General features: G+C 40.8%; 1 protein-coding gene across 2 annotated transcripts; it reads left to right on the top strand.

Annotated features, from left to right (window-relative positions):
• The first annotated feature begins 7,267 nt into the window (after positions 1-7,267).
• On the top strand, positions 7,268-23,694 carry SFPQ (splicing factor proline and glutamine rich). 2 transcript variants are annotated; one of them, XM_066375842.1, is made up of 13 exons: positions 7,268-8,239; positions 8,960-9,148; positions 9,485-9,786; positions 9,905-10,000; positions 11,889-12,085; positions 12,184-12,268; positions 12,600-12,717; positions 13,082-13,130; positions 13,212-13,333; positions 15,754-18,957; positions 22,047-22,094; positions 22,696-22,780; positions 23,601-23,694. In XM_066375842.1, exons 1-10 carry the CDS (start codon positions 7,388-7,390, stop codon positions 15,889-15,891), a joined length of 2,148 nt encoding a protein of 715 aa, XP_066231939.1. In that variant the 5' UTR covers positions 7,268-7,387; the 3' UTR covers positions 15,892-18,957; positions 22,047-22,094; positions 22,696-22,780; positions 23,601-23,694. The 2 variants fall into 2 exon arrangements, with proteins under 2 accessions (XP_066231939.1, XP_066231940.1); XM_066375843.1 differs by lacking the exon at positions 15,754-18,957.
• The last annotated feature ends 1,979 nt before the right edge of the window (positions 23,695-25,673 follow it).

The raw sequence follows: 25,673 nt of genomic DNA, 5'->3' as shown, positions 1-25,673 counted from the left end.
GGGCCTCCAGCAGGGTAACCCCTTGCTCAAGCCAGTGACCTTGGGCTCAAGCCAGTGACCTTTGGGCTCAAGCCAGTGACTATGGGGTCATGTCTATGATCCCATGCTCAAGTTGGCAACCTCACGCTCAAGCTGGTGAGCCCACACTCAAGCCGGATGAACCCACGTTTAAACTGGCAACCTCAGGGTTTCCAACCTGGGTCCTCCATGTCCCAGTCCAACACTATCCACTCGCCACCAATTGGTCAGGGATTCTACCCTGGGTCCTCAGCATCCCAGGCTGATGCTCTATCCACTGCGTTACTGCCTGGTCAGGCCAAACTTTCTTTTTATTAAAATTTTTTTATTGATTGATTTTTAAAGTTTTTTTGATTGATTGGTTTTAGAGAAACTAAGAGAGAATGGGAGAAGGAGAGAGAGAAAGAGAAGCATTCATTTGTTGTTTTGCTTAGTGGTACACTCATTCGTTGCTTCCTGTATATGCCCTGACTGGGGATTGAACCCACAACTTTGGTGTTTTGTCATGACGCTCTAATCAACTGAGCTAACCGACTAGGGCTATATATTGATTTTTTTTTTTCTTTTTCAAGTGAAAGGAGGGGAGATAGTGAGACAGACTCTCACACGCGTCCCTATCGGGATCCACCTGGCAACACCCATCTAGGGCTGATACTCAAATCTGAGCTAATTTTTTAAGCACCTGAGGCTGATATTCAACCAACTGAGCTATTTTCTGCACTGGGTCCTACAGCTGGAACCAATTGAGCCACTGGCTGCGGGAGAGGAAGAGGGAGTAAAGGGAGAGAGAAGTAGATGGTTGCTTCTCTTGTGTGCCTTGACTGGGAATCGAACCCTGACGGCCATACACCGGGCCGATGCTCTATCACTGAGCCAACTGGCCAGGACCTACATATTGATTTGAAAGAGAAAGAACCCACACCACTAGTGCATCAGGAGGATGCTCTAACCAACTGAGCTACCCAGTTAGGGAGCGTCCCAAACTTTAAAAAAAATTTAAACTCAATGAGTGTTGAATTTTATCAAATGACTTTTGAGTTTCCATATGCTTTTCCTTATTTGGCTTATTGATGGGATGTATTAGTTTAATACTTCTTTCTTTTTTTTTTTTTTTTTTTTTTTCCATTTTTCTGAAGCTGGAAACGGGGAGAGACAGTCAGACAGACTCCCGCATGCGCCCGACCGGGATCCACCCGGCACGCCCACCATGGGGCGACGCTCTGCCCACCAGGGGGCGATGCTCTGCCCATCCTGGGCGTCGCCATGTTGCGACCAGAGCCACTCTAGCGCCTGGGGCAGAGGCCACAGAGCCATCCCCCAGCGCCCGGGCCATCTTTGCTCCAATGGAGCCTTGGCTGCGGGAGGGGAAGAGAGAGACAGAGAGGAAAGTGCGGCGGAGGGGTGGAGAAGCAAATGGGCGCTTCTCCTGTGTGCCCTGGCCGGGAATCGAACCAGGTCCCTCCGCACGCTAGGCCGACGCTCTACCGCTGAGCCAACCGGCCAGGGCAATACTTCTCTTCTAATATTGTAAATAACTTCACTATTATAGATATCCCAGTATTCATTAAAAAAAACCCCAAAAACCCAAAAATGTACTTCATTATAGTGGACCATTTTTTTAAATCTGTTAAATTCAAGGATAGATTTTCTTCTAAAATGCATTATAATCTTCCTTTGTCTTTTAAAATAATTCACTAACTAAGCTTTTGTTACTCAACTCCCCTTGTCTTTCTGGGCTCTAACACTCAAGTGCCTTTAGGTCTCCGATTTTTTCATAACAATAACTAGTATTTATTGAGCATTTAGTATTAAACACTTCACACATTATGACTTCCCTAAGGAGTGTGTATTCCTCAGATAGTGTGTCAGAAATGGGAAGGACCTTAGGACACAGCCCTGCCTAAAGGAATTCAGATAAAAAAATCTGATTAAAGCAAGGAAGCATTATCTTAGCATCATAATATAAACTAAATGTGGCAGACATGGAAAAATCTAGCAAAGCCTGTTTGTTGAACTTCCTTTTGTGTCCCATTGTTTCTGGGTGAATTTTACATGTTTGATCTTCCTATCTACCCGTGAACTACCTACCTACTTTTACTTTGAAACCCCAGATGCCTGCCCCCTTCCCTTTGTCCAAAATAGCATATAAACCTCAACTGCCCAATGCGTCCTTGGGTCTCATATCTTATGGCACCCCAAAATGTACAACTGTAATAAATTTTGGACATTTCCTTCTGTTAACCTGTCTGTTAATTGGATTATTAGCTCAGCTAGAATAATAATTTAGAAGGTGGGAAGAACGTTATTTTTTGCACCCTCAGTACAAATCAAGTAGGCTTGTGGTTTTCCAATTGGATGAGAATGTTCCTCTCTGATGATTTTTATTTTCTCAAATATGAGAAGTCCTTAATTATGTTGAAGCAAGAGAAGAATGTGTAGGAGTTTAAACAGGGAAGGCATGAAATACACACTATCTCTAGAAGTGGTAAAGTGAACTTACTAGGGAAATTCAGTAAAATTGCCAGTAAAAGTCGAATGCCCTTTTGAAGCTTGTGGTCAAGAATTTAAAGTGAAAGTTTCAGCACTTGGTAAACAAAGGTAAATTGTTGAGTCCAACTAGAATGGGGTTTTACCAGGTAAGGATAATGGAGGAGGAAAACAAGAGATGTATGTGTTTGTAGGCACTCTTAACATTTAAACAGCATGACACAAGTTATGAGTATAAGAATGTGAGAGATAGCCTGATCGGGCGGTGGCACAGTGGATAGAGTGTCGGACTGGGATGCAGAGGACCCAGGTTCGGGACCCTGAGGTCACCAGCTTGAGCGCGGGCTCATCTGCTTTGAGCAAAGCTCACCAGCTTGGACTCAAGGTCACTGGCTTGAGCAAGGGGTTACTTGGTCTGCTGAAGGCCCGCAGTCAAGACACATATGAGAAAGTAATCAATGAACAACTAAGGTGTTGCAACGCGCAATGAAAAACTAATGATTGATGCTTCTCATCTCTCTCCGTTCCTGTCTGTCTGTCCCTGTCTATCCCTCTCTCTGACTCACTCTCTCTCTGTAAAAAATAAATAAAATAAAAAAGAATGTGAGAGATAGTGAAAAAGTAATATACTGCTCACAGAAATTAGGGGACATTTTATTGCTTCATATACATTTAATGGTTTGGAGGTTTTGATGAAATCTAAGAATCAGGTATTTCCCTGGCCAGATAGCTTGGTTGGTTGGAGCATCATCTGGAAGTGTAAAGGTTGCTGGTTCAATTTCCAATCAGGGCATGTACAAGAACAACCTGATGTTCCTGTCTCTCTGATTCTCTCTCCCTACCTCTCTCACTGAAATCAATTTAAAAAAACCCAGTTATTTTGATCAGACAGTTGGGATATTTGAAATAGAGATTTTAGGGGTGGAGTACTTACTGGCAATAACAAATAGAGGGATGACCTGTGAAGCAGTCCTGGGGATGGAGCAGCTGATACAGGTTGGCAGGAAAGATTGTTGGAGGTGAGAAGGTAAATAATTGACAGAGTATTGGGTGGTCATCCACATAGATGTTGGATGGTAAACAGAAATAGAGGTGGAAAGTAAGACCAATAAGCCAGGAGCTAGTATTGAGGGAGGAATGATCCACCAAAAGGTCAATAAATGACAGTAACTAGGAAGGGTATTAAGAAATATGGCTTAAAAAAAAAAAAAAAAAAGCGCCTGACCAGGCGGTGGCACAGTGGATAGAGCGTTGGACTGGGATGTAGAGGACCCAGGTTCGAGACCCCGAGGTTGCCAGTTTGAGCGCGGGCTCATCTGGTTTGAGCAAAAAAAAAAAAAAAAGCCCACCAGCTTGAACCCAAGGTTGCTGGCTCCAGCAAGGGGTTACTCGGCCTGCTGAAGGCCCGCGGTCAAGGCACGTGTGAGAAGGCAATCAATGAAGAACTAATGATTGATGCTTCTCGTCTCTCTCTGTTCCTGTCTGTCTGTCCCTGTCTATCCCTCTCTCTCTCCTAAAAGAAAAAATAAAAAAAATAAAAAATAAAAAATAAAATAAAAAAAGACTAAACTAAGACGACTCTTCAACCAAGGAACACTGAAGAAGCCACACCGAGACTGCTTAGTGTATCCCAAGGTTCTCTTTACCATGCCACAGTCACAGAGCTCCAGGGAAAAGCAACCTGGTCTCATCTCTCCAGGCAGAGGAGAACAGAAGCTCCATATCCACGCATGCTGCAAATGGCTTTTCCAGTCTACCTGAATCATTACCAGCTAGAAGCAGGGGTCACTGGGACTTGGACATGAGCTGCAAAGTATAGAATGGTGACAACAATTCCAGTGCCATGCGGACTTTTCCTGGATGTGGACTTTTCCTGGATTCCTGCTCCCTGTGACAGCTCCTAACAGACTGAACTGTGGTTGGGTTGCATTTTTCAGGGATTTGGCATGGTGATGGGGCCAACTTGGACTTGGTGAACATGTTAAGGACACTACTCTTTTATGGATTCTTGCTGTATTGGCCAAGAGTTTGCTTAAAGGCTTTTAATCACTGTAAAAAAAATAGAAGACTGGATAAAGAAGATGGGGCACATATACACCATGGTATACTATTCAGCTAGAAGAAATGATGACATCGGATCACTTACAGCAGAATGGTGGAATCTTGATAACATTATGCAGAGTGAAATAAGCGAATCAGAAAAAAACAAGAACTGCAGGATTCCATACATTGGCGGGACATAAAAGCGAGACTAAGAGACATGGACAGGAGTGTGGTGATTACGGGGGGGGGGGGGGGGGAGAGAAGGAGGGAGAGGGGGAGGGGGAGGGGTACAAAGAAAACTGGATAGAGGGTGACGGAGGACGATCTTTCTTTGGGTAATGGGTATGCAACAGAACTAAATGACAAGATAACCTGGAAATGTTTTCTTTGAATATATGTACCCTGATTTATTGATGTCACCCCATTAAAATAAAAATTTATTTATAAAAAAAAAAAGAAATATGACTAGTGTACTTCAAGGATGTTAAAGACTTTAAAGAGAATACTGCCCATTGGTTGATTCCATATAGACATTTTAACATATCAATTTTTAAAGTATCTTTATCTGTCCATAAAGTGTTGAGTGGTAGTGGACTAAGAAAACCATCATAGGCCACACACACACAAAATCAAGGACTCTTTTTGTGAACAAAGAGTGCACTCACTTAAGCCTACTACGAAGACAGTATAAATTGCTAGACAGTCCTGGCTGGTTCGCTCAGCAGTAGAGCGTTGGCCCGGCGTGTGGAAGTCCCAGGTTTAATTCCCGGTCAGGGCACACAGAAGTGCCCATCTGCTTCTCTACCCTTCCCCATCTCCTTCCTTTCTATCTCTCTCTTCCCCTCTCACAGCCAAGGCTCTATTAGAGCAAAGTTGGCCTGGGCGCTGAGGACCATGCTCCATGGCTTCCCCCTCAGATGCTAGAATGGCTCCAGCTGCAACGGAAGCAACGCCCCAGATGGGCCAAGCATTGCCCCCTGGTGGGCATGCCCGGTGGATCCTGGTGGGGTGCATGCCAGAACCTGACTGCCTCTTCCATTCTGACTTCGCAAAAATACAAAACAACAACAACAACAAAAACATCTGCTAGACCAGGGGTCCCCAAACTTTTTACACAGGGGGCCAGTTCACTGTCCCTCAGACCATTGGAGGGCCAGACTATAAAAAAAACTATGAACAAATCCCTATGCACACTGCACATATCTTATTTTAAAGTAAAAAAACCAAAACGGGAACAAATACAATATTTAAAATAAAGAACAAGTAAATTTAAATCAACAAACTGACCAGTATTTCAATGGGAACTATGCTCCTCTCACTGACCACCAATGAAAGAGGTGCCCCTTCCAGAAGTGCGGCAGGGGCTGGATAAATGGCCTCAGGGGGCCGTAGTTTGGGGACCCCTGTGCTAGACAAACCTGAACTCCAATGAGGTTCCAAAATTATTGTAGTAATATAATGTTATAGTAATTAAATATATAGAAATATAAAATATATGGAAGACATATAAAAGTAATTAAAATATAATATTAAAATTAAGGAAATTAAATAAAATTATGTTGTCTGGATAGGAATTAATATAATGTATGCAGGTGTGATAGACTGTAACTTTCGAGCAGGGCCCAGTTAGTGTGTGTGTGAAGTTATACATAAATAAGAAATAGCTTGATGTCATAACTCTGTAAGTTAACATAAACAAGAAGCTTCCCTAGGAACATCTTAAAAGTAGCTTGATGTAACGTTTCAGTAAATTAACATAAAAAGGGCTCCCTGTGAGGAACTCCCAAAAAAGTGGTTTGAGGTGATAATCCTGTAAATTGAAACCTGTTAGAAGGCATAGGCCAGAAAAGGTACTAAACCTGAGGCCTTCCCCCTGCTGCGGCAGGCGCCCAGACTCCAACGTGAACGTGGACTGTCTCCACGCGGATCTGAGCTCTGACCAAAGACAACGGAGAGGAGCACGCTGATGGGGCCCCCTTAAGCTGTACCCAGGCACGCCAAAATTATTTATAAGTAATAAATTTCCTATGTGATTCTTGCAAATAAATTGCCTATGTGATTATTGCAAATAACGTGTCGGTTGTGTCTTTGCTCCGGTGGCAGTTATTGTCGGCACTAATAAGTAAAATCCTCATAGCTGCCTTAAGAGTAGCCCTGTTGATAAGCAGGAGTGTCCCACTGCAAGGGGAAGTCGAATCAGGGACACCTGATCAACGTAGAGCTTGGGCTCTACTGGGACAAAAATGAAATCAGTCAGGTCGTCTGTGTGAAGTTAGTATTTTATTTCTCTAATTTCACTGGCCCAGCACAAGATGGGGTAGATAGCAGGCACTTAATTTATGCCTTTGAACAAGAGAACGCATGTTCTTTCTGGGAAAGGATAGCGGACCGCTCCTGGGGCAATCAAGAAAGAAAAGGGCCCTTTTTAACATCCTTCCCCCAGAGCCATAGAGCCCTTACTATTTAATTTCCTTAGAAAACAGGTCTGGCGAACCCATTCAAATTTCTCCCAGCAAATCACAGTGGCCTACAGCCAACTCTTCTTCAGTCCATTGGCCAACTGGAAACTTCTGCTACTCATTCCTCCCGCCTCTCACCCAGAAGCCAATAGAAAAAGATTATCGCTTCGTAACTTAGTGTCATCAAGTACGGCATTTGCAATTGGTTATTGGAGCTACCGATCAGGAAGCAGGCGGGGCCATGTCAGCTGCACTATATAAGAAGAGGACAAAGGCGGCGCGCAGCCTGTGTCATCCGCCATTTTGTGCGAAGCAAGGTGGCCTCTACGTTCCCTAAGCGACTTCTCCGCTTCTGTCTCGACCGCCCCTTGATCACAGACATGTCTCGGGATCGGTTCCGGAGCCGCGGCGGTGGTGGTGGTGGCTTCCACCGGCGCGGGGGAGGCGGCGGCCGCGGCGGCCTCCACGACTTCCGCTCCCCGCCGCCCGGTATGGGCCTCAGTCAGAACCGCGGACCCATGGGTCCCGGCCCGGGCCAGGGTGGTCCCAAACCCCCGATCCCACCACCGCCGCCACACCAGCAACAGCAGCAGCCACCACCGCAGCAGCAGCCGCCTCCACAGCAGCCGCCGCCACTTCAGCCGCCGCATCAGCAGCCGCCGCCGCATCAGCAGCCGCCACCGCATCAGCCGCCGCCGCCGCCGCATCAGCAGCCGCCACCGCCCCAGGACTCGTCCAAGCCTGTCGTTTCTCAGGGACCCGGCCCGGCTCCCGGAGTAAGCAATGCTCCGCCTGCCTCTGGTTCGGCACCGCCCGCCACTCCCCCGACCTCTGGGGCCACCACGGGGCCAGGCCCTATACCGACCCCGCCGCCCGCTGTCACCTCGGCGCCCCCTGGGGCGCCCCCGCCTGCGCCGCCGAGCAGCGGGGTTCCCACCACCCCACCTCAAACTGGAGGTCCCCCGCCTCCACCCGCAGGAGGACCGGTGCCCGGGCCTAAGCAGGGCCCAGGACCCGGCGGCCCCAAAGGCGGCAAAATGCCAGTCGGGCCGAAGCCCGGCGGTGGCCCGGGCCTAAGCACTCCTGGTGGCCATCCCAAGCCGCCGCACCGAGGAGGCGGGGAGCCCCGCGGAGGCCGGCAGCACCACCCACCCTACCACCAGCAGCACCACCAGGGTCCTCCGCCCGGTGGGCCCGTCGCCCGGAGTGAGGAGAAGATTTCCGACTCGGAGGTAAGTCCCTTGGACCTACGCGTCGGTTTCCCTAAGATGGCCGCGGCCCCCTCTCCGTCCCCCTCCCCCGTGCGGGCTTCCATTTTGTCGGAGGCCGGAAAGGCGCGTGCGCGCTAGTGGAGGTGGGCGGGCCTGCCCTTCGAGCGAGGGGCGGACAGCGTGGGTCGGCCCGGGACTGGCCTCAAGGCTGCCCGGGGACTGAGGGAGGGTGGCCTGAGGAAAAAGATGATGTGAGGCTCCGTTAACGCTAAAGGATCCTGGGAACCAGAGTAGATCATAGCATGAAATGTAAGGTTCGAGAGATGGGCGAGTTTCGTTCTGAAAAGCGCAGGCCCGAGTCAGGTCGGTGGCAGTTGGATTTTGATCTTGATCTTTTTTTTAATTTAATTCTTGACCTCCATTTTAACTTTTGTCTGCTATGACTTAGGTTATTTAGGGACGGTCAGCATATAGGGATGAGGAGGTTGCTGGTGTAGAGTTTACTCTGTAGAGCAGTCTAAGTGTTAGTTCTCGAGTATTTTGAACGATTTGGGCTTTTTAATGTTAGGATAGTGGTTACTTTGGAAATCCCGCAAATGTAGTAGGACCTTCCTTTGACCTTAAACGGAACAGAAGAGCAACCCGATGGGTAACAATCTAGTTTGGGAAGAGCGAAATTTTGTGGATTCCTCTGGTTGCAGAGGTCGCTGGTGTTTGAAAATTTCCTTCCTTTTTCATTAGGGGTTTAAAGCCAACTTATCTCTCTTGAGGAGACCTGGAGAGAAAACTTACACTCAGCGTTGTCGGTTGTTTGTTGGGAATCTACCTGCTGATATTACGGAGGATGAATTCAAAAGACTATTTGCTAAATATGGAGAACCAGGAGAAGTTTTTATCAACAAAGGCAAAGGATTCGGATTTATTAAGCTTGTAAGTTTTTAAAATTTTTATGCATTATTAATTATTAAGTTTTTGCTACTACAAACGTATGGTATTTAAATGAACAAGAATAAATTGGTCTTTAAGTTTTTCATCATTGCAGAACAGGTGCGATGCTATATAGCTTATAATTGTTGGTATCTAAGAAACAAGGGGAGTGCGTGGGTAATGCATTTTAACTATTGTAATGGTGTCAAGGAGGGATGCCTGAAGATAACTTTGACCTGGAGGAGAATAGGAATGGAAATTAATTAGGCTTATGACTTTCAGAGTGAGCCTCAAGTAGTTTTTGAGGTCATTAACATGAGTATGTCTGATAACTTTCAGGAATCTAGAGCATTGGCTGAAATTGCTAAAGCTGAACTTGATGATACACCCATGAGAGGTAGACAACTTCGGGTTCGCTTTGCCACACATGCTGCTGCCTTGTCTGTTCGAAATCTTTCACCCTACGTTTCCAATGAACTGTTGGAAGAAGCTTTTAGCCAGTTTGGTCCTATCGAAAGAGCTGTTGTTATTGTGGATGATCGTGGAAGATCTACAGGAAAAGGCATTGTTGAGTTTGCATCTAAACCAGCAGCAAGGAAAGCATTTGAAAGATGCAGTGAAGGCGTTTTCTTACTGACAACGTAAGTTCTTGTGCTTATTTTGATAATTTCTGTTAATTAACTTGTACAAGGAAGTTGTACAAGTACTTAACATGTACATTAAAACTGGAAAGTAAGATGGAACCTTTTTTGTTATTAGAACTCCTCGTCCAGTCATTGTGGAACCACTTGAACAATTAGATGATGAAGATGGTCTTCCTGAAAAACTTGCACAGAAGAATCCAATGTATCAAAAGTAAGATTGATTAAACTTTTTGGCTGTTTTATTAGTGTAAACAAGAATTTGTCCTAATAATTTTTCAGTTTTGTTTAAAATATAAATATGTAAAATTCTTGTAAGTAAATATGCTTAATAACATCAAGCCTCAGAAGTTTGGGGTTTTGAAGCAGTTACCCAAATGCCTAGTTTTTGTTTCTGACATAGATATATTTCACATACAATCTTATCTTGTTCTTAAAATAATTGGATGATGTATAAGTTTTCTCATTTTTATTTTTTTATTTTGTTTGTTGTTTTTTTTTTTTTTTTTTTCTTTTTCATTTTTCTGAAGCTGGAAACAGGGAGAGACAGTCAGACAGACTCCCACATGCGCCCGACCGGGATCCACCCGGCATGCCCACCAGGGGCGACGCTCTGCCCATCCTGGGCATCGCCATGTTGCGACCAGAGCCACTCTAGTGCCTGAGGCAGAGGCCACAGAGCCATCCCCAGCGCCCGGGCCATCTTTGCTCCAATGGAGCCTTGGCTGCGGGAGGGGAAGAGAGAGACAGAGAGGAAAGCGCGGCGGAGGGGTGGAGAAGCAAATGGGCGCTTCTCCTGTGTGCCCTGGCCGGGATTGTTTTTTTTTTTTACAGAGACAGAGAGGGATAGACAGGGACAGACAGACAGGAACAGAGAGATGAGAAGCATCAATCATTCGTTTTTCATTGTGCATTGTGACACCTTAGTTGTTCATTGATTGCTTTCTCTTATGTGCCTTGACCGTGGGCCTTCAGCAGACCGAGGAACCCCTTGCTTGAGCCAGCAACCTTGGGTCCAAGCTGGTGAATTTTTGCTCAAACCAGATGAGCCCACACTCAAGCTGGCAACCTCGGGGTCTCGAACCTGGGTCTTCTGCATCCCAGTCTGACGCTCTATCCACTGCGTCACCGCCTGGTCAGGCAGTTTTCTCATTTTTAAGAGTGGGAAAATTTTTCTTGAATAGGAACTTGTCTAAAGTAAACAATTAGGAAATATGGAAGATAGGATTTATTTACAGTGCCTACATCCTGTTATTGTATCATTCTGGGACATCTATTTTATTCTCTTCATTTTGAGGAGAGAGGGACAGACAGGAAGGGGGGGGGGGATGAGAAGCATCAACTTCTTAGTTGTAATTGCTTTCTCATATATGCCTTGACCTGGTGGGCTCCAGCTGAGCTAGGGATCGCTTGATCAAGGTAGTGACCTTTGGGGTCAAGCCTTTGACCATGGAGCCATGTCTATGATCCCATACAAGCTGCTGGTTATCTTGGGGTGTCGAACCTGGGTCCTCAGGATCCTGCATCACTGCCTGGTCAGGCAGACATGTATTGTTATTGCTGTGAAGATACTATATGAACCAAAATGGTCTTTACCCCTTCATGTTCCTTACAGTGATAGGCCAGGTGGAAAGACCAAATTTTTTTTTTTTTTTTTTTCATTTTTCCGAAGCTGGAAACAGGGAGGCAGTCAGACAGACTCCTGCATGCGCCTGACCGGGATCCACCCGGCATGCCCACCAGGGGGCGATGTTCTGCCCATCTGGGGCGTCGCTCTGCTGCATCCAGAGCCATCCCAGCACCTGAGGCAGAGGCCAAGGAGCCATCCCCAGCGCCCGGGCCATCTTTGCTCCAATGGAGCCCCGGCTGCGGGAGGGGAAGAGAGAGATAGAGAGGAAGGAGAGGGGGAGGGGTGGAGAAGCAGATGGGCGCTTCTCCTGTGTGCCCTGGCTGGGAATCAACCTGGGACTCCTGCACGCCAGGCGGACGCTCTACCACTCAGCCAAACGGCCAGGGCCAAGACCAATTTTTTTAGGGGAGTCAGGTCATATTTCTTGTGTGCATCCCCATATTGATTCATTAATACTCTTAAATATTGTTAGGGAGAGAGAAACGCCTCCTCGTTTTGCTCAGCATGGCACATTTGAGTATGAATATTCTCAGAGATGGAAGTCCTTGGATGAGATGGAGAAACAGCAAAGGGAGCAAGTTGAAAAAAATATGAAAGATGCAAAAGACAAACTGGAAAGTGAAATGGAAGATGCCTATCATGAACATCAGGCAAATCTTTTGCGTCAAGGTAAAAAAGACCTTCTGAATTTTGCTGGTAGGATCAGTTGCTTTTTGAATTTATAGAACCTCATTAATGTGAATCCAAAACAAATTTTTCAATGTTAGATCTGATGCGACGCCAGGAAGAATTAAGACGCATGGAAGAACTTCACAATCAAGAAATGCAGAAACGTAAAGAAATGCAATTAAGGTAAAATTTTGTTAAACTAAGTCCTTGTTTCTGTATTACTTTTCTCTTTAGAGAAAAGATGAACCTAAATTTTGCAAGTGAGTCAGATGAAGTACAGAGAGTCAGTGTTGGTATAACATATAAATAGGAATTGTTTGTAAGATTTTCATATGTAATGATTATTTTCTTTGCCAGAATGCCTTTAGGGCTTTTCAAGAACCACTTTGGTTGGCCTTTATGTTTGCTCTAACCTAGTCTTTGTAAAGCTATTAGGCACACTATTAGCTTATTTCTCATTGAATTTGAAAAGGTGTAGATAACATTTTGGTTTATGTATGGTGAACATTTCCAGGCAAGAGGAGGAACGACGCAGAAGGGAAGAAGAGATGATGATTCGTCAACGTGAGATGGAAGAACAAATGAGACGTCAAAGAGAGGAAAGTTACAGTCGGATGGGCTATATGGATCCAGTAAGTAAACTATTACAATCTAATTGGAGTTGTCTATAAAACTTGTTGCTACCTAGAATGAAATTTTACTCAATTAAATACAACATTTCACATTATAACCACTTTTTGTAAATAAGAGTGTTATGATTGATAGACTTTTAAGAGTTTTATCTTTTTGGGGCAGGCCAAAGATTCATTGGTTGGGAAGAAGCTTTTAGTGGGTCTTGATAATTGAGTCTCAATAACTGGTTTTAGAATTTGATTTTTAAAATTGTCCCAGTGAGCCTTTTTTGGGTTAAACACATTAAGTTTTGAGAATATTTTTGTACTCTCAAAAATGGAACGGATTACAGTACAGATGTATGAAAGATTTTTCTTCTTTCAGAGAGAAAGAGACATGAGAATGGGTGGTGGAGGAACAATGAACATGGGAGGTAAGCATGACAATTAAATTAACCAATACCATTAGAGAGCAATGTTCTGGTTGAGTTGTAACCAGCACTTTTGTTTCCTAGATCCCTATGGTTCAGGAGGCCAGAAATTTCCACCTTTAGGTGGTGGTGGTGGCATAGGTTATGAAGCTAATCCTGGAGTTCCACCAGCAACCATGAGTGGTTCCATGATGGGAAGCGACATGGTAATGTATCCTGTGGGACGTAGTCCAAAGGAAATTCTTATTTTCACAACTTACCTGTGTGTGTTTTGTTTTTTTTTTGTTTTTTTTTTGAAGTAGGTGACTGGACTTCTTTTAGTTCCCCTATCATGTAAATCATAATATTGAGGAATACTTTGGCAACATAGAAGAACTCAGTGTGTGGTAACCTGAACAGATATGGTTGCCAGTGAGAAGTCAATGCTGTTAATAGTATGTTGGGGTTATCTTTGGCGATAAGTAGATTTAGGTGCTTTCTATTATATTGCTTGTGTACTTTTGCACTCCAGCACATGGCAAATCCAAATTCTAAATGTTAGATTTAAGTACCTGATTATTCTACATCCAAGTGAGAGTAATCAAATGGCAAACTGTTGTTCATTCAGTTGGTATTTGCCATATGAATTAGCCTAGTAGTTTGCAGCTTCTAGGCATGTTTTAGTGATGTGTAGGACTTTGACCTCTATTTGGTGTGGCTTCTATCCATGAAAAGGGTATTGTCTAATGTTTTGACTCGTCGTTTCCCACGTGGTGGGCTGTCTATAGGTACACCTTCTAAAATACACTCACATCTCTGTTTTGCTACAGAGTAGCAAAAAATCAATGATAATTTTTAGCATACTAGTTGTGTTCATTTGATCTGAACCTTCTTGATGCTATCATATTTTAGCTGTGCAGATAGCCTACCTGGATGCTTTAGAACAACCAAGTGAATTGGTTTAGGTGGCTGTATTTAGGGCTTTACACATCCTTAGGAGAACTGAATATTGGCTTTAGAAGTAGGTTTAGGGAAGGGCGTATTTTCACAACTGAATTGAATCTGAAATAGTTCACCTACGGGATTTTGGCAAAGAAGGAAAGCTACAGCATGTAACTCACTAGATTCATTTAACAAATAGGAACATAAAGATTTAGTATGGGACCATATCTATTTAAAAACCACTTACAGCTTTTTGGGAATTAGAACTGTAAATAGCTGGTTGGGTTAAATGTAATGCTATTAGCTTTCTTTAAATTTTAAAAATAATGTGGGTAACATTTTGGCTTAATGTGCTTCTTAAAAAAGCGGAATGTAGGTATATAAGCAAATATATTAAACTAAGTTTACATGATGTTCCCACAGTTAAGTTTGTATATTCCATGCAACAGCTCCTCCGGGTTCTAAGGTGTTATAGTAACAATTGTGAAACCCCCCTCAAATTTTTCTTTCTAGTTTTTTTGGAATATACAGTACAGTGTGTTAAAATCCTACAGTTTTTAGGATTTTGAGACTTAGTCTTTTCAAGTATCCCTATAATTTGTAAGAAACATGTTGAAGTTAATGATATATATAAGAACAGTTAAACCCTGATCTCAGTTTTGTTTTTGTTTACTGGTTTATTTTGGGAGTAATACTTAGTAACTGATGTATTTTAAATGGAATTTGAAAAATAGTTCAGGCTGCTGTGCTTGCATATCTATAGGGTTTTTCTGTTTGGGTACATAGCTTTCTAAGACTTAGAATTACCTAAAACTGGATGAATAATGAACTCCTGCCTTATCGCAGTCACTTAAGCTTGGTGTTAGGCTGTTTGGGAGATACCCAAAACACGGAATCTTAGCTAAGTGCCACTGGACTTTTCAAAGACCTACGGGAAAAGTTGGGCTGTTACGGGGTGGGCTGTATATTTAGTCAGTTTGCAATAATACAGGATAGTACTGTGAACATAATTGTCTCTGGTTATATTGTGATGGCTCTGAAGGTGGTATACCTGTGAGATGATGGCAACATATTTTTTTTAATCAAGTTACTGTGCCGGTTAAGTGACTAAATCTATTAGTCTTTTTTGCTTTTTTTTGTAGTCTGGTAGCATTTTATTAAAACTTTCAACCTTTTAAGATTTCTGCAACTTAGCAGATGTGTCTTAAGATCTTGAAAACCACAGTACCTTATGCAGCATATGCCACTAACTGGTGAGTAGGTCTTTGTCACTTCATTGAGTGAATTGAATCTGTCTGGTTGGGCTTGGTAGGCTTACTTGGAAATTAAATTTCCTGTTCAGACTTTGAAAGTGAGAAGTTTGCAAGCTTTTCAGTGGGTTTTTCTGATGTGAAATTTCTTAAACTCATTTTGGAATGGGTTTTCACATCTACACTAATTCTTAAATTTTTTAGCACTACAGGGAAGATCTGTTCTTTGAAACAGGTGTATGAGAATGGCTCAAGTGGGAACATACCACAAGGCATGTATTATCGTAAACTAATTTTCAAATTACCCTTTTTTCCTTTCTATGTTCCCGGTACCTGTGGATCGACTCATTGGTGATTGTATCGACGGCCATTGACTACGGAACCTTCTAAAATATTTACTTAACACACATGGACATCAACTACATATAATGAACTGTTAATTACTGTTCCAATAGCGTACTGAGCGCTTTGGGCAGGGAGGTGCGGGACCTGTGGGTGGACAGGGTCCTAGAGGAATGGGGCCTGGAACTCCAGCAGGATATGGTAGAGGGAGAGAAGAGTATGAAGGCCCAAACAAAAAACCCCGATTTTAGATGTGATATCTAGGCTTTCATTCCAGTTTGTTTTTGTCTTTTCTTGTTTAGATACCAATCTTTTAAATTCTTGCATTTTAGTAAGAAAGCTATCTTTTTATGGATGTTAGCAGTTTATTGACCTAATATTTGTAAATGGTCTGTTTGGGCAGGTAAAATTATGTAATGCAGTGTTTTGAAACAGGAATTTTTTTCATTTTTATTTCCTTTTTTTTAAAAACTGTATAATGTCCCTCAAGTTATGGCAGTGTACCTTGTGCCACTGAATTTCCAAAGTGTACCATTTTTTTTTTTTTTTTTTTTTTTTTACTGTGCTTCAAATAAATAGAGAAAATAGTTATAATACTGATCTTCAATTTTGCCATTCATGCTTCTATGCACATTAGGCTAGGTATTCCACTTTGAAAGCATGAGAGTGTCTAGACCTTCAAATGGCATATGCCATTTCTGGGAAATGTATTTGTAGGCTAAGTATTGCTTTCTACAAATAAGTACCCCCTTGTTTTAAAAAGAAGAAAATGCCTATTGAAGTAGTTTCATGATTTGATTTGTTTGGCCTTGTAGGAAGCAAGTGGTGCTAAGTATTTTTAAATGGTTATGTAAGCAAAGCTGAAATGTAAATCTTAAAAAGTCTTCATTCAGGAATGTGTATTAAGATTATGGAATGAGTGTAAGACTTGGTAGGGGAGAAAGTGGGTATGACTAAATGGATCTTCTATGGCCCTATGATCTATCTTTTCCTTAAAAGTTTCTGAAGAAAAAGTGGAAAGATCATTTTGTTGCATTCCTCCGTTCTTGTTTTTAAAAGAATAAGTCCCAAGCCCTATAAATGGCTTGTATTGAACTTTCACATTTGAATTAAAGATTGTTAAACATGAAGCCTTTTCATGTATTACTTTAAGCGATTTATAAAGATGGGGTTTAGTTTGAAAACTTCAACTTGAAAGTAAAAAGTATAGTAACCATAAACTAGATGTAGCTGTATATGCATTTGTACTCTGAAACTTTTACATCTCCTTAATACTACTTTGCTGGACAAAACCTGTAGGAAGATAAAAATCTACTTGCTCTCTTCTAAGAATTAGTGGTGACAGTCAACAAATAGGATTGCAGATAGCTATTCTTAATTATAAAATATTTGATAATCTGTTTTTCCATAGTTTCCTTTTGATGTAGCATTAACTCTGGAGAGAGTTGCTCATCCTATACAGTACAAATATAAATTATCTCTCCCACTATAAAGCTTTGGAGTGTTTTGATGATGATGTCAGTTAACTGTCAACTTCATTGAATCTCCTTCCATTAGAATAAATATATTAAAGTACATTGTTACTGTTGTCTGTTAGTACAACAGTGGGAATCTGCTTTCCCAATGTATATATGTTAGCAGAAGGAACAGCTTCCTAAAAGTAGGTCAAGTAATTGTATGGTTTGGCTTTGTTCTTAGTTTTGATTCCATTCAAAATTTGTACATTATAGAACTCTTACTATGGAATGTATCTTCCTCCTTTTCACCTCTGTTCTTGGTGCTAATTGGCAAAAGTAAAATTCTAAATCAAATCTTTATTAAACTACTGAAGTTTAGTATTGTGCCTGAGTACAAAGGGAAATCTATTGTTGAAACAATTGAGTATTTTCTGCATGGGAAACCGGATAATACTAAAAGTAAAACACTAGTGGAGTATAAAGGCATGTCACACAATTCTGGTTGTGTAACAGACAGGACATGGTGTGCTAATTAAGGGAATCTTAGAAAATGTTGATTATTTCTATTCACCAAGACACCTGAAAAAAGGTGGTGGTTCTACCATAATTACATCAACAAGGAAGTTTGTCCCCAGTTATGAATTGGTGATATGTATGAGATTTTTCTGTATGGAAACAAGGGTCTTGATTTGAAAGGAGTCCATTACAATTTGATTGAATTGTGTGGTAGGGACTCCACTAATGATAAGGGGTGTTCATGGGACACCCATGGAGGGTGAACTTGTATGTGTGTGGGTGGGGGCTGGGGGAGAAATGGGAAAATCTGCCTATAAAATTAATGTTTCAGTTTATTTTTCAGATTACATGCCTTTCTTTATAAGGGATGCTGGCAAAGACCCCTAAAATAAGCTTTTTTGGTAGTACTGTACCTTTGAAGAGTGGTGAAGGATGCTAATGGATAATCTACTGAAAGTTGTGGTTTTGATAGCCTTACTGTAGGCTGTAGAATTGCTAAACGTTGTTTAGCAAATAATCTTGCTTAGTTTCAACTAAGTTTTTTTACTTTTATCACTGAAATAGGTTACCAATGGTTGTAAGCTACTCAAATAGACTTCCTGTAAGTCTTGCAATGTATATGATAGTTTTTAGCCTTATGTGAATTTAATTCATCTTTAAAAAATAGTTGCCTAAAAGCTGATATGAAACTTGGGGTGGGAAAGGGAAGGTAGTACTTAGGAAGTATTTAGCCATTTTTCTCATTTAAAGAAAATCACCTGCCCCCATTTTCCTTTTCTCCACTTTTCTCTCATAATTTTGTTTTAAAAAGAGGAACACATCATTTTTAAACTTAATACTCCTACCTAATCTTTAAAAACTGCATTCTCTAAGAGATCCTCAGTGTATTTAATAGATATCTTACAAGCTTTTAACCCATTGGCTCATATTATTTAGTAAAATCACAATCCTCTTTGCTTAGAACACTAATTAAATTCCTTAAGAAGTACTATAACCCCCACCACTCTTTATATAGCTGTATTATACCTCTAATATAAACATTATAATTTGGGAAATTGTAATGTTACGCCTGTGCAATTTTTATAAGTGGCATATTATGGCAGATTAAATTTAGATACTTGGCTTTTCTTTGGCAAGCCACTAAGTTTTGGTGGAATGTTTTCTGGTGTTCTTGGACTGCAATTATGCACTATTAAAGTAGTGGCCTGCTACATAACTGCATTTAGCCAGCATTTCTGCAGTGCGTAACTGTGAGGAACGTAGTACCGCAAATGGCAATGGACATTAGGACCCGGATGTAGTATTCCTGCTTGCTCCAAGATTCTCATTGCCGACTGCATACAGGTAGGTAACAAGCAATATAATCTAACTTGGTGACTTGCTATGTACTTTTATTCCGTGGGCATTCTGACATCACACTTCTGACAATGAAATAACAGTGCAGCACCTAACACTTGTATGGTAAAGCTAGCTTATCAAAACTGCGTGGGTTTGGGTTTAGAGCTGTAATTTGTCAGGCAGAATTCAGTGCTGTTGCAGTTCTCAGATAAAAAGTGCAAACTTGATTCTTTGGCATATCTGATTCAGTCGTGTGGTTTCCTTTAGTTGCATTGTAACTGAAGATAACATGGAACACATCAGTGGTGTGGGGGAAAGGGAACCAAACCATACTTGGGAGGCAGAGTGCTTTTTAGCATCTTGACATGGACTGTATAACATGTGATAATTAGTCTCTGTTGTAGTAAACTTGAATTGCCCGTAGGTCAGCAACATCAATAATTCCAGAATGCAATCTTGGTAATTACTCTGCAGGCTGAATGAATTAACACTAAAAGTACAGTTTTTTCGTAACGTGAATGAAAATACTTTTTTAAATGAGCTCCATGGAAACACCTTTGTTACTAACTTGGGCTTAGTGGGAATCTTAATGTGAATAGTTCAGGTTATGTGATTTTACTAAATATGTCTATACTCTACACCTGGGGAAAACTGGTGTGGCATTGACTTGCTGCCTACAGTAGAATCCATGTCGGGAATCATTTCCCAGTCATAAGACTTTGTCGTATTCTGTAGGATAACTGCAAATACTCAAGAGTAGCTTTTTGAATTTGGTTTCTTTAATTTGCTTTAGGATGTGCTGTTATGATCCAAAATATTGAATTACCAAAAAAGTCTTAAAAACACCTTCTTTTGTTGCTTAGGACTTAAGCTTTGCATCAACTATTGTTTCAGACTTCAATTCAACTTAAGTCTCTGAATTGGTTCTTAGCTAGAATGCATGAAAAACAGCTTTCATGTATAATGGTTTCTGCTCTGTAACTGGAAAGTTTGGTTTACTTTGCATAAATGTGTGAAAACTCTTCATGACTGAGAATTTTCTTCTGTTTGTAGCAAGAACTTGCTCTTTGGCAAGTAATTCACAAGGTGGGGACAAATTTGTATTTTAATATGTAGTCCATTCAAGCAAATGACTTAACTCTCCTGCTAGAAGAAAGAGGCAAATGGCTTAGCTCTGTATGTCAATATAATGCAAAGCAAACACAATGTTAGGTTTGGTGACAAGACTGTCACTAAATTGGCATACAACCCTGATGGGGTTTTCCTGTGGCATAATCCATTAAATCGGTGGCCAGCACTTGCTGCCGTGATTTAGGGATTGAGTGTTTAGAAATAAAAGCTCAGGTTTATATATAAATAGTAATAATTTTGAGATAATGTACTTGTAATAATGTACTTCAGGAACATCATTGGGGTGGGAGGTTAATTTTGCTTCATTCTGCTTAAGATGAATAGGCTTTTGCACTTTCAAATGAGAAACCTGTGACTTAAGTAAATTCTTACAAGTTTTGATTTGTATGTAGCTATAATTTGTGAATCTTAGTGCAGAGGGTCTTAAAAAAACCACTCAGTCAAAAAGCTGGGAGTAAATGGGTTTCAATAATAACACTACTGAGGTGCTTGCATTGTATTTCATAATCTTTTCTTGTTACAAGTCAAAATTATTCTTTTTAATGAGAAGGGTCTGATGTTCAGAGGTGTGATGCCAGAATGCATTTTCGTACTGTTAGGCCCTTGGAACAGATACAGGTGCTTTTTGAAAGATGAAAGAAATACAATGGGTGCTCTTCACACAAGGTTGCAAAACCTACAAAGAATGCATAATAGTCTCACTTTCCCCCAATAGAGATAGATGCGTGTGACTAGTTTTGGACTTTTAATCTTAATGGGGGTTGCATGTCTCCTATTGTTAATCATTGTCAGCTGCAGTGACACGATCCACAGTCCTGCATTTACTGTCTTTCCCTTAATGATTCTGGACAGGTTTTAGAGAGCCGGGATGTTTGTTCTGGGCCTTTATTTGGTTTTGGCTTTAGCTGATAATGTTTCAGTGCTCTTGTCAGCTAGTGCAGTTCTCAAACGGCTGCCTATTAGGGAAAGAACTCAGAGGATTTGACTGCTCCTAATCATCTGTCATTGCTGCTAGATAATGATTGGCAATTTTTAAGACTCAGCTGTGGAAATCTCACAGTTGTTGGTAAACCATCAACCATAAAAATGTTGCTTTTGAACACCAGTGCTGAAAGATTTTATTCAGAGGGTGAAGGGGGGGGGCTGGTTGCAGACTAGGATAATGCGGAGACTGGAAAGAATGCAAAACAATATAGTATCCCTTATGGATGGTACATGTGCAACAGGGAACTCTTATTTTATGCACCCTTGGCAGTAACTGATAATCAGGAAGGAAGAAAAACCTAGAACTAGCTGATCTTTCTGGTTTTTGTGCAGTGGCCCTGCAGGTGTATATAATGAAGGTGAATGTCTTCTCCCTCAGAAAAAACTCAGGTTCCTTGCTGTCTCCATAAGGCATAGCTTCCCTGCCCTAACTTAAAACTCAGTGAGGAGTTAGAGGGCAAGAGCAAGTCAAATATATAGGATTGCAGGATAAAAACTGCATTGTTGTGTACTGTGGAAGGGGGAGGGTATACTCTTGGACGATTCCTGCTGAAGGTGGTCAGTCCACCCGAGAATGGAAGACATACTTGAATGGGGAGCAGGGTATGTGCTTTTATGAAAAGAGAGCCGATGTTAAAATTCATTTAGTAGGTAAACGTTGTCACATACCTTCACATAAGGGATAGTATATTTTGGGTTGCAGTCAAACTTTATTGTGCTCAGACTGGTGAAAATAGCAGTTAGGCTTTTGTATTTTAAAGAAGATAGAGTTTTCATTTGAATTCAGCTGTCTACTTTATTATCTGATGTAAAATTTTAGATCTGCCCCAAATGAAGTTTCTTCTTATTTTTTTTTTTTTAAGCTGTAACTTGCCCCCAATCTTGGTCTCTGGAAATTTACTCTTAAATTTTGAAGTTAACTAGCATTTTCAAACCTTTTCCCTTGTCTTTTATATTAACTTTTTCTTATTATTCTTTAGGTACGAATGATTGGTGTTGGCTGATATTGGAATGCTCATTCACTTGAAGTAAGTGTCCTTAAGAGTCTTAACATTCAAAGTAGAGGACTTTGGATTTGATTTTTTATTTAATGATTAAACAGCTTGATTTAGCTAAGTGGGGCGAAACTTTTTTTTTAAAAGATGTTTGCCTCACCTCAGATAATATTCCTGTGTTTTTTGAACAAAGGTGTGTACTATGTGTGCAAGTTGGAAAGAAAAGATGGGGAGGGAATATAGGTATTACATTAATGTTAGAATATTTGAGAAAAGTACATGGTTATATAGAGAAAACAATCATAGAAGGAAGAGAAAAGAGGGCTTGAATTAGTGGAGAAATGGCTGTATTTTCAGTACCCTAAATTCACCTCAGGACGCAAAATCTCCTTAATATTCCTTTTTATCCAGTAAACAAAACTGTCTAGTCATTGGTAGGATGAAACGTTTCATATGTACAAGTGAAAAAGTTTAGAATATGATTTTGGTGTAGACCAGATCTTTTCTAAGCAATAACATAGTCGAAAAAACAACCACTAATTGCAACCCAAACATAAAATATATACATTATGTATTAATAAGAACGTAATATGCTGAGTATGTTATTTTAATAAAATTATATTTTAAATGATAGGTGGGTATTTGTTCTCAAGACATCAACACAGCATGAGCCAACCAAGAAGAAAAGCCAAAACTTGTCAGACTGAGAAAATGTCGAGGTAAGTTAAGCAATTCTTACTCTGAAAACTGCCTTCAGAAAAAAGGACTCTTGGGTGGTACAAAAATAATTATTTGTGGGTGAATATCATTTTAATTCTACATTTTAAAGCTTTCTTGTAGGAAATAGTTTTTACAGTACTTAAATATTTAATTGTTTTAACAGCTTTCTGAAGTTGTAGGTTTATCTATTGGTTTGACTCAAGCCTCAAGAACAGGGACTTGAGTTTTGAATTTTATATATATATATATACACACACACACACATACATATATATGTGTGTGTGTGTGTGTGTGTGTGTGTGTATGTATGTATTTATTTACCTCTGTCCATAGCACCATGCAGAGGAGGGTTCAGAAATTTGAAGTTCCCTGTTTTGTTTTTCATCATGGTGGCGTCATCTATAGTTGGAAGTAGATGGGGAACACATAATACAAAGGATGATCTGTTAGAATGGTTGGCAATTTTAAAGGGTATCTCAACTCTGGCTGGAAAGCTGTCATAGACAATATATAAACAACTGGACATGGCTCTGTCCATTAAAGCTATAAAAAGGTGGCTGTTGATAGTTGATTTTCCTCATCTAATGTGAATTGCATGTATAGCTAGGTATCACTTAGGTTTAAAAGGCCCTCATAATCAGTTTGAAATTTAAACAATCTCTACATCTTAAGCCCAGGTAGACCATTCAGTAGTATTGACAGCACACTCCTTGATTGATATTTCTTTGATGTTAGAAAGTGTACTTGGTTGGCACTAAAAAACTTGATAATTCTTGATTTTTACATCTTTTGGGAGTAATTATTTCCTTTAATTGGCAGGATCAGGTGAACTGTGTCCAGGAAACCAGTGAGGAAGAGGGCAAAGAGGAATGAACAACCTAATTATTGTTAATAAAGATATTTTAAAATCAGATTGTCCTTTTATTCTGTTTTTAAGTAGGACTCTTTCATTTTGTAGAATATTGTATGTCATCAACTTGTTTCTAGGTGGCTTAAAAGAAGAGGTTCCGATAGAACAGGTTATATAATTCAGGACTTTGTTTCTTGAGGGTTTTTGGCAGAGCTACTTCAACTTCTTAATAATCTATTGGCTCTTCTGTCTGTCCTAAACTGATTTGGGCATCAAAATTTAAAATTGCCTTTATAGGTTTTATACCTAAAGTGCTAATTTATGAGCTTTGTGTAATTAAGGAGAAGAAAGCTAGAAATCAGAACTCATTCAAGATTAGTTAAAATAGACACAAAAGAAGAGTTGAAATTCACAGCAGTTACTAGTCCCATGGAATTTGCTTTGAAAAAGTGTATAGTCAGTTCCAGGGATGAGACCAAGATCCTGCTGGTTTTTTTGGGTTGTTTTTCCCCATGATCATTGCCATTCTGCTTATCTGTGGTTGCCATATTTTTTTCGAATACCTTGGGAGGCCAGCTGTCCAAATTAAGAATCTTCCTGAGTCCAAGACTTGGTTCAGCTTTCTCTTACTCCTTTCTGATTGCCAACTGATCTGAAGTTTTGTGGATCTCAAGGCAAAAATAGTCTACAGTATAATTAACCCAGTAGTAAGGAAGTAGCAAAATGGGGTCTTGACCAGAATACAAGTATTTTGCAATTTGCCCAGCTGCATTAACTGGCAAGTTGCAGTTTGCTAATTGGTAAAATGAATATACTACCTACTTAATTGGGTTATGAATAAAAGATTATACACAAAGCATAGCACATTTTCTAGCACAAAAAGAGAACATGGAATTTTCAGATAAAATTAGGGTTCATAGTCAACAAGTTGAAGACTCCCTAGTTACATCGTGTAATTAGAATATCTGCTACACAGTTTTATATTTGATAGAAATATGTTAATTTTTATTAACATATTTTACATCATGGGGTTTTATGGGGAAACTTGTAGGTCCTTAGTATTGAAGGGATTGGGAGTCCTGAGAGATCTTTTAGCTTCAACAAGAAATTTAAACTCTCCTGACCAGGTAGTGGAGCAGTAGATAGAGCTTTGGACTGGGATGCGGAGGATCCAGGTTCCAAACCTCAAGGTAGCCAGCTTGAGCATGGGCTCATCTGGTTTGAGCAAGGGGTCACTAGGTCTGCTATAACCCTTGGTCAAGGCACATATGAGAAAGCAATCAATGAACAACTAAGATGCCACAACAAAGAATCGATGCTGCTTATCTCTCTCCCTTCCTGTCTGTCTCTCAAAAACAAAAAACAAAACAAACCAAACTCAAATATTAATTAGGATTAAATATCTGCCTAACATGGATGGACCTGGGGATTATTATGTTAAGTGAAATATGCCAGTCAGAGACAAGCACCATATAATTTCACTTATATGGGGAGTCTAATAAACTACACTAACAGACTCAGATAAGGAGAACAGACAGCTGTCAGAGGTGATGGGGGTTGTGGGGCTAGGTGAAAAGGTGAAGGGATTAGACTAAATTTATAGGCAACAGTGTTGGGGTTGCAGGAAAGAAAGAAGGATGAGGGAATGTGGTGTGTAAGGGGATAGATAGAGGTGGGGGGGACGATTTAAGGCAGGGAACCCACAGTATATACAGATGATGTATTATAGAATTGAACACCTGCCTGAACAGTGGTGCCATAGTGGATAGAGCATGGACCTGGGACACTGAGGTCCCAGGTTTAAAAGCCCAAAGTCACTGGCTCAGCTGCAGCCTCCTTGTCAAGGCACTTAAAAGAAGCAATCAGTGAACAGATAAAATGCCACAACTATGATTTGCTGCTTCTCATGTTTTTTCCCATTCCTGTCTTTCAAAAAAATGTAATTGTATACCTGAAATCTGTATAATTTTATTAACCAAGTTACCCCAATAAATTCAATAAAAAATTAAGAATGAAAACTACATAAATTTTTAAAAATATTA

The sequence above is a fragment of the Saccopteryx leptura genome, chromosome 3, assembly GCF_036850995.1.
Source record: "Saccopteryx leptura isolate mSacLep1 chromosome 3, mSacLep1_pri_phased_curated, whole genome shotgun sequence".
Lineage (NCBI taxonomy): Eukaryota > Metazoa > Chordata > Mammalia > Chiroptera > Emballonuridae > Saccopteryx > Saccopteryx leptura.
This window is presented reverse-complemented; position numbering and strand designations above follow the sequence as displayed.